The sequence below is a fragment of the Callorhinus ursinus genome, unplaced genomic scaffold (assembly GCF_003265705.2).
Source record: "Callorhinus ursinus isolate GAN/ISIS: 27379988/994484 unplaced genomic scaffold, GSC_fseal_2.0 scaffold26, whole genome shotgun sequence".
NCBI classification, from domain to species: Eukaryota; Metazoa; Chordata; class Mammalia; order Carnivora; family Otariidae; genus Callorhinus; species Callorhinus ursinus.
Window position 1 is genome coordinate 7,088,964 of NW_027397088.1, and position 9,260 is coordinate 7,098,223.

At 48.8% G+C, this 9,260-nt stretch overlaps 1 protein-coding gene across 1 annotated transcript in view; it reads right to left on the reverse strand.

Annotated features, from left to right (window-relative positions):
* The window catches only part of F13A1 (coagulation factor XIII A chain), a 149,851-nt gene extending 145,587 nt beyond the window's left edge, over window positions 1-4,264 (reverse strand). Inside the window, exons 1-2 of the mRNA XM_025890867.2 lie at window positions 3,812-4,264; window positions 2,281-2,428 (exon numbers count right to left, since the gene is read on the reverse strand). Coding sequence (XP_025746652.2) covers window positions 2,281-2,428; window positions 3,812-3,955 — 292 coding nt within the window. The 5' untranslated portion in view covers window positions 3,956-4,264. The remainder of the gene's footprint in view (window positions 1-2,280; window positions 2,429-3,811) is intronic.
* Window positions 4,265-9,260: the final 4,996 nt, after the last annotated feature.

The window sequence follows — 9,260 nt, forward strand, 5'->3', positions numbered from 1 at the left end:
GACACATATGATTGCCAAGCAAACGATGACTGATTTTTCAAAATAATTCCCCACCCGTGCCTCCAAAAATAAATACACAGAAAACAATAATCCCAGATTTTTTTTTTTAAATCAACCTATCTACTCAAATTCTCTGGTAGTTTTGATTTCTTGTTAGGAAACTTTTGTTCAGATTTCAGATATACAGTCCCTGTAAGCTGTTACATGTTCCCCCTATTTTTTTTAAAGATTTTATTTATTTATTTGAGAGAAAGAGAATGAGAGATAGAGAGCACGAGAGGGAAGAGGGTCAGAGGGAGAAGCAGACTCCCCGCCGAGCAGGGAGCCCGATGCGGGACTTGATCCTGGGACTCCGGGATCATGACCTGAGCCGAAGGCAGTCGCTTAACCAACTGAGCCACCCAGGCGCGCACACGTTCCCCTTAGAAACAAGTGTTCACTGGGGTGAGCTCCTAACCTTGTAGGGTATGACAACTTGCACATTCTGAATCAATGAGCATTTGTTGGTCAAGTGTCTCATAGATCAGGTGTCTCATAGGCACTAGTCATTTGATCATCATGGCAACTGTGAAGTAAGTATGGCTTCCATTTTCTTGATGGAGAAACTGAGGCTCCCCTGGGTGGCAAAGTGGGTAAGTGACAAATGTGGAACCAGAACCCAGTTCTTCTGAGTCCTGAACCGAGGGGCTTTTTGCTACATCTCACTTCTTCTGTTCGCATTTCTCCTCACTGATCCTACGCCCCTTTCTCTTTCTGTTCTTTGGCCCACTTCTTCCAGCACCTTGGCCCCCATTCTCCAGGGCCAAGAGTCTTCGCTGCCAGAGGGGGATTTTGCTAAAACACTGAATACAGCAAGGTATAATAATTTGCTTACAATTGCTTGATAATTTGACATCTGCATGCTTTTCAATTTTATTTGCATTCTTAGAGAAAGGAAGGAAAAGAAAAGAAAAGAAAGGAAAGGAAAAGAAAAGAAAAGGAGAAACCCAAGTTGGGACAGTAAAGGAGTGAACATCAACTACTTGCTTTGACCTCGGTTTCCCCACCTTGTAACATGGGGATTTCGATAAAGTTAATTAACAAGTCCTTTTAAACTCAGTTCCGTGGCTCTAATGGCAGAGTTGTAGGGAATGCAGCACCCCACTCGGAGAAAGAGCTCAGAACTACAAGTTCACAAGTCTGTCCTGATGCTTCCACTCAACTGAGGAAGCCCTTCTGTGAGTTCCCCCCTCCAAATCTGGATGGTACCTTAATGGATGGTACTAGATATCTCTCTGTTTCCACAGTTGGATATCAAATTGTCTAGACATGATAGTAACTCAATCAAACCTGTCTACAAGGTGCAGGCAGTTCTCTAATTTGCCGGACTTGTTAATAATCAGCATTGTTCTTTCCCTTTGCTTTCAACTGCTGATCTCTTTCTGAGGAGGCAGATTAACCACCCACCACACGGGTGATCATGGGCACCTGCCCCCAACAAGTGGGTGTTTACCTCCCAATGAAACCTAGCACACAGTACCCTCAGGAGCAGAAGTGGGCTTGCTGCATGAGTGCTACCAACAAAAAGTGGTCCATGAGAGATGCCATTCAAGGACATGAGTCTGAATGTCCCTGCTGCGACCCAAGGGAATGATGTCTGTGTCACCAAGCCACTGCTGGCTCCTGGGCCCCATCACAGTTGACAGGGCTGAGTGGAGGTCAGCGGCTGGCTGCTACCCCCAGAGCAGGTCCCTTGGGATCATTGGAGGCGAGAACAGGGGAAGCAGCTTGCCTCACCTGCTCACTAGGCTGTTCTGGAGAGAAATAGAGGGCTTCCATCTCCATTACTGTCAGAGTCTGGCATCTTTCACCAGCTCTGAAATTCACAGCAATGGAGAGAGGAGGGAGGAGGGAGGAGGGAGAGGGAAAGAGGCACAAGCCAGACAATCAAAACAGCCACAATATTTTGGAAGTGGAAACTTCCAGCTAGAGAATATTTTTAAAAGCAGAACAGCAGGGCTGGAAGAGGCATCCACTGAGCCAATGCCCTTGTTTTACAGAGGAAATAGCTAAGAGGTAGAAAGACAAAGTGACTTCCCTGGGATCACAAAGCTATTAAGTGGTAGAACTGGGACAAGAATCTGGATCTTGGGGCCTTTTACCACTCAAAAGAAGGCTTGGGAGTCTTTTCTTTAATACCAGACACTGGCAGGGGAGCCACTTTTGTGGGAACCTAGTGGAGACAAAGGGTGCTGACCCAGCCAGCACCTGCAGGTAGGAGCAGGTAGGGGGACCCTGTACCTTGCAGGTTGACACCTCGGGGCACCAACCCTTGCAGCTCCACAGTAGGGAGGTCATCCTCTGCCGCATTGGACGCATTGCGGGGCAGGGCTCTCCTGCCTCCAAATGCAGGCTCGGAGGTCTCGGACATTCTCAGCTTCACAGGCTCCTTGTGGGGGAGAAAGGGAGACACAGAAAAGGAACGGGAGGCGAGTTACATTTGAGACAAGGATTCAAAAATAGAGAAGCAGACATATCCGTGTGGGGTAGCACTGAAGCAACACATTTTGAGTTTCACATAAATAAAGCTTGAGAAGTGGCAGTAAGGATTAGTCTAATGATGGAGTACAGTTCCCCAAGGATCTTGGGGAGATTTCTTGTTTGTCAAAACATATGGAAAGCAGAAGAAAAGGGACTTATTTGGAGAAATAAGATTTTAGAAAGCAGGTTTTTTTCCCCCTCGTTACCCCTAAAGGCAGTATTTTTGTAAGAAACGTTTAATGTCATATGCCCGTACATATGTCCATTTCATATAGACTTATGAAGCCCTAAGTCACTTTTAAGAATAAAGTTATCCAACCATGTCCAGATAAGTGGCATCCTCCAAAGCATTCATTTTTGCAATTTCATCCAACCGGTATTTAATGAGAGCCTACTATGTGCCAGGCTGTGATCTGGGCACTTGGAATACATCAGAGAACAAACCAAAGGATTGTTGACCTAGAGAGCTTTCCGTCCAGTGAGGGTTAGGGTGGAGGCCACACTTTGCAGAAGAAAAAAGACAAGGGTGTAAGAAGGTGGCAAGTGCTTTGGAGCCAGGACCACACAGAGCAGGAGAAGGCTGATGGAATCTGGGTGGGTGAAGGGGGTACACTGCAATTTTAAATTAGGGCTATTAATAGCCTTTCTCTGAATGTATTTGGTCAGTGGTGCTAATACTGACTTTGCTGCAAGCCTGCTTCCCCTTCCTCTGGAGTTTGTACAGGCGAGGAGCCAGCTTAAACACCACACGCCTCACTGTCAGGCCCCAATCAGTACTTGTTGACCAACTGACCAAATAAAGGGAGCCCTTGTTTCTGGCCCAAATGGAGCTTTTACCTTGATCACCTGGATCACCCAGTCATGACTCTTGGTTATTTGACTCTTTTCAAAAACCAAGCACACTCTCAAAGATGAGGAGCCCCCGCTATAGAGGCAACCAGAGTAGACTGTTCCGGAAACATGTTAAGCAAAGGCAACACAGCTGGAGACAAGAGAACCACTTTCTAGAGTATTTGGTCTGGGAAGGAGACAGCAATGTTTGCAAGTATGAAGTCTGAATAGGTTTCCATAAATACCTACAGACATACTTACACAAAGTCTCTAGTGAGCTAAGGGGACAGGGAGAAAGGGTTAATGATGGAGGGAAGGTAAGAAAAAGCAGTCCTCCGGAGGAGGAAAATAAGCCGCGTGGGGAGGGGAAGGTGTGGGGCAGAACAGAGTAGAGCAGTGCGGTAGCCTGTTGGGAGAGAGAACCCAGAAAGCAGAGAGCTGGTGAGCCCCAGGTGCTTACCACGTAAAAGGAGACTTTGCAGGTGAGTGCAGGTGGGCAGAAGCAACCCCTTCTCCACAGGTCTGGGGTGGGGCAAGTGCTCAACTTCAGCTCTTGCAATTGGGAGAGGGAAAGGGGATGCACAGGGATGCAGAGCCAAGCCATGCAGGTGTTCTTACCTGGTCCTATATCCCTCTCTCTCTAACCTTTTGTTTCACCCCTCCATAATCTGCTCCCCTGAAGAGAGGGGAGCTCCCTTGGGGGAAGCACTCCCAGGTCCTTTATTCCCATCTGGTGGCCTTCTTGCAAGCAGCGTCTTCTGGGAAGCTTGAAGGAGTACCTGAGAAGTTCCCGCTTGGACGGAAGTGGGGCTCGGTAGGCGCTGAGATGGGGACCAGGAGAGGCAGTGGAAAAGTGGGGGCGCCTCTGAACCTTGTCCCCTATGCCCGGAGCAGCAGCCTGAGGGATCGCTGCAAAACTCTAGGGCAGGGGGGCAGGCGCAGCGGGCCTCTCGGCTCCTGGGTGCAGGTTTGTGGTGAGGCCCGGCAGGAGGGGCGGCTGCTTACCTGCGGTCCCGCCTGAGGTGCCCTAACGCAGGCTGGCTCTGTGCGGCTCAGGGGTACTTCCTCAAAAGGACGCAGGAAAAACGCAAGAAAGTTGACTCTTAAATAACTTCCTAACAGCTCCCACCCTCCTCCCCCTCCAATCCCACAGGGTTTTCTCCTCCCCCTTCTTGACAGCTGGAGCAAAGAGAGCAGCTTCTAGGACTTTCTACTCACTTCTTCTGCCATCCTGATGTTATTCTGGCATGAGCCCCTCCTCCCACCCAAGCACCCTTACTCCCAAGTTCCTAGCCCTGTTTCTTCTCACCATCCCCACCTCCAGTTCTGCCGCCCCTCTCCAGCGCCCCCCCACACACACATCCTGCCCCCTCCCTTTCCTCAGAGGGGCTAGAAGGGTCTTCCTCCACAGGCAGTGTCCCCCCTGGGGATTCTGAGGTTGGCTGCTTGGATGAACGGTGGGTCTGCCCTCTGGCAGACAGGTCACAGACAGATGTGACCATGCATAAAGCAAGAGCAACTTGTCCTTCTTGAGTCAATAAGCTGAGGGGGGATGGTCTGCGTTCTTAAAACATCCATGGGAGCCTCAGCCACCACCTAACTGCAAGACTTCCCACAGGAGGGGAGGCCCAGCCCTGGGGAGGATGAGTAAATAACTTTAAGTGTCACAAAATTAGAAAATAACAGTTGTTTTTTTTTCCTGAAAACCAGTTTCATTTATCTTCAAATAACTGGAGAAATAGAAAATTTTTCTTCTATGTATATATTTTTTTCTGAGTCTTTCTTTGTATCTCTAAATACTCCTATTTTCAGACATGGCTATTTTTAACCTTCTTTACTGTCTTCAAATTTCTGACCTTGCCCCTTGATCTGATTTCAGAGAGGTGGGGGGGGGGCGCGGGGAAGACACCATCAGTTAGGAATTCTCTAAATTTTCTGCTACCAATCTATGAACTTGCCTGCAAACTTACCCATAATTCCCTCTTTCTTTCTCTTACTAAAGTGGAAAAGGTTTCCAGTCACCCCTTTGTCCATGGCCAAGTGCATGAGGCCCTGCCTTTTTGCCTGTGGTCCATGTCACCTTGTTCTCCAGGGCCTTACCATACTGCATATCCATTCTTTCTCCTCTCTCTTCAAGCTCCCACTCGGGCAGCTTCTCCCCACCAGCACTGACACCAATTCAAGGTAAGTCTCTTCAACACTAAGTTAAATCCTTCCCTGGGCCAACATGCCCCCCCCCCCGGCTATTGCTCCCCTCTTTCGTCTTCATTGCAAGCTTCTGCCATCTGGCATCTGCCCCCATCATTCTGTTGAAACTAGCTCAAGGTCACCAGGGGTCTGTGCTAAATCCAAAGGATAGGATTTGGTTCTAATTCACTTACCCTTTGGAGACGTTGGACTTGCCCACTCTTGCCTTAAAGGTTTGTCCCCCTCGATTCTGGGGCATTACCCTCCTCCAGTGCTGCACACACCCCCTCGGATCAACTTGGCATTCCCAACATTCTCATTTCCCATCTGTATCCTGACATGTCCCAGATCTAGGTCTTTAGCCATGACCTTTTCTAGAACCTCAGATTCCCCAATGTAACTGCCTCCCGAGCATCTTGGCATGTCCCAGTGATAACTCACACTCATCATGTCTAAAACGAGATGTGTAATTTCCCCTGAAAACCTGGTCCATCTCAGAAGTTCCCTGTATCGATGGATGCCATCACCCTAATTCTGTTGCCAAGCCAGACATGTGGTGTTGTTCTCGGCACTTCCTTCTTTTCCTCCCCTCAACCCCCAAATCCAATCCCTCAACAAATACTTTCTGTTCTTCCTCTTAAATATCTCTTGAATCTCCCCACCCACTCCCACTCCCACGGTGGAGGTTCAGACCACCACATCATCCTCTGTTGTCAGAATCCCCAGAACCACCTACCACTTCCAATCTTGAGTCCTCCAACCTGTTCTCCACGCTGCAGTGAGAAGGAGCTTTGAGGGGCTCAAATCTGAAATCAAATTGTTTGCACAAACTCTTCTATCACCACTTCCCTTTCCTCTTAGGATAAATTCCAAACTTTAGTTGACTGGGTCTCTGCAATGTCTGTCCTACTTTACCCTCCAGCCCCATCTCTTTCGCTCTCTCTTGCCTTATGCTCTCTTGTCTTCTGCCCTGCTCTCTCTTGGCTTCTGACGCCCACTCTACCCACCCCCCACCCCCCAACCCCTTGGGCTCTGCTCCAGCCCCAGTGATTTCCCTGCTTGTACCACTTGCACCGCTGCCAGAAAAACGCTCCTCTCCTCTCGCCTCTTCTCCCCACCAGACTGTTTCTTACTTGCTCTCCAGATCTCAGCCTACACTGCACCCATGCCCTGCAGGGAGTTGGCCTTTTCCCGGTACATCTCTTACAATGCAGCCTCTGTCTGTCTCCTTACCTGTACTCCCACTAAACTGCATGAGGGTAGAGACCCCAAATGGAGTTCCCCAGGGAGAGTCTGTTGACCTATCGATTACTCAAAGTCCCTCCTTTCCATATTCTTTGCTGAGCTCTAGAGAAGGACCATCCAACTCTGGTAGTTCTCCCGACAAAAATCGAGCCTGAGCGTCCAGAATTCCTAGAGACCCCCTTGCCCGTGTGGGTCTGGGGAAGAGTGGGGCAGCTTTGCTTCCTTCAGATTAGGTGTCACAGCTGCCAGAGCCCCTGGGATTCCTGGCTGTGCTGTGCATTCAGGACAGACTTGTCACCCTCACAACCACCACCTCTGTGCCACTTCTGGCCTGAGACTCAGTAATTATTGTGTGACTATGCATACCTGTTGTTTAGCTTTCTCGCTTCCCCAAACCACTGACCCAGAAACATTAAAAAACGCGATGGCTTTCCTTGTGCCTAAAACTAGTGTCAATAAGAGAGTGTCTGGGGTCACCGAGCTCAGCACGTGGTTGAAGCCCAGAGATGTTACAGAGCCTTTCCTCATAGCACTGAGGCTTAGAAGTCAGAAAGAAGTCTTCTGGCCATACCATGAACCTTCAGCTGTGCCAAAAAAATGTGACTATTGTAGAAGCAGCTGGATGAATAGACTGAACTCTGTGGTGTCCTTTGTTTCTGAATGTTTCTTGCCCGGTATGGAGGTGGCACAAAAATATAGGTATTTAAGGAACGTTACATGTGGGGTCCAGCTGGGAAAACAAAAACCACCTCGGATATTTTTAAAAGACGGAATGAACACAGGGGTTTGGTTACACGGGTGCCAGAAGAGACCAGAAGCCAAAGAGGGGAAAGCAAATCAACTCAGCAATTAGCAACAGCAGGAGGGAGTGGTTTCATCACAGCACAAGGGTTGGGGTTATGGGGCAGGGACTGGAACTGCTCGACATCTGGTCATCACCAGAAACACTGTCTGTCTGAGGTCAGGAGGGAGGGAAGAACGACTCTGGCTCTTTTCCTCCCTTTCCACTCTCCCTCCAGTGTCTCTCTTTTGCTCAACTGAGTGAAAATCAGTTGATAAAGGAGTCTGGGTAACACAGTCCACAAACCTGGCACCACCACATCTGTGTTGAGAGGGCTTCCCAAGACCACCCCCAGGTTTGATGATTCACCAGGCTGTCATCCTCACAGCTGTGATTTATTACGGTGACAAGATAAAAAATCAAAATCAGCAAAGGAAAAGGCTCATGGAGTGAAGTCCCAAGAAAGCCAGGAGCAGACTTCCAAGAGTCCCTTCGCAGTGGCATCAGACACATGCTTACATCCCCCAGCTATGAATGTGATAACACGTGTGAAATGTTGCCTACCGGAGAAGCTCATTAGAGACCCAGTGCCCAGGGTTGTTATTGGAGGCTGGTCACACGGGTACTCTGCTGAGCACGTACCAAACTCCAGACTCACAGAAGGAAAGCAGGTGCTCAGCATAAACTGCATTGTCTGTCCAAACAGCGTGGGCACAGAGAGCCATGTTCATCAGTTAGGGAACAGTGGGACTCCTGAAGTCCAAGTTCCCAGATGCCAGCCAAGGGCTAGCCACGCAAAGAAGACTTTCTGAGGAGAGTAGTCTCAGGTGTGCTGTGTTGACTCCTTTCTCCATATCATGCACCCTACCCCCCCCATACCCCCCCAAAACAGAGTAAAGCAAGGACAAAGTGAGGGAGTGGATCTCTGGGCAAATAGTTCTAGTGAGGCCTGTCCCTCACTTTCCCTTCTAGACATTGCTGTCAGGGCCATAGCAATGGCTTGGAGCAAGAGGAAACTCCAAGGGGAAGGTCCTTGACTGGGGTAATACAGCCCCCCCACACACACACTTTCTCTGGCCTCACTGGCTCAGGATGGGACCTGTGAAGAGACGTGCATTCTCTGGGAGTGCATAAGCCCTGGCACACCTTCTCACTTCCCTGCAACTAAAGGAGCCATGATCCCCATGTCCTGTTGGTTGAAACAGAGCTGCAATTAACCCCTCATTGCCTACTCAAGGGGCAGGGCAAGAATACCTACACCCCTCACTTAGGGATCCTGGCTCCCATCAGAAATATGTAGCAACGTCTGGGAGCTGTAGGTGAACAGAAGGTGCATGGGATGGGAGGAAGGATTCCAAGTTATCTTACTTTGACTTGTTCAGTCTGAGTTTTCATTTCTAGGGTGTGGACCCTCTTCTCTCTAGATAAACTACCATCTCTCTCCTACTTGGAAATACCCAGAAGCAGACTATTTGTTCAGGGAATGACTTTTCCAGCAAACTCTATTTGATTTATATGCAAAACATCACATCTCAAACAAACAACAAAAAAATCAGTCAGTCACGTCTGGACCCTGCTGGTTTTTTCCAGTTGAAACAGGACCTGGATTTTGTTGGTTATAGATGTAGTTGCACAGGGAGGGGATATAAATAACAACAAAGTTGCCAAACCCTCCAACATAAATGACCAAAGTCCA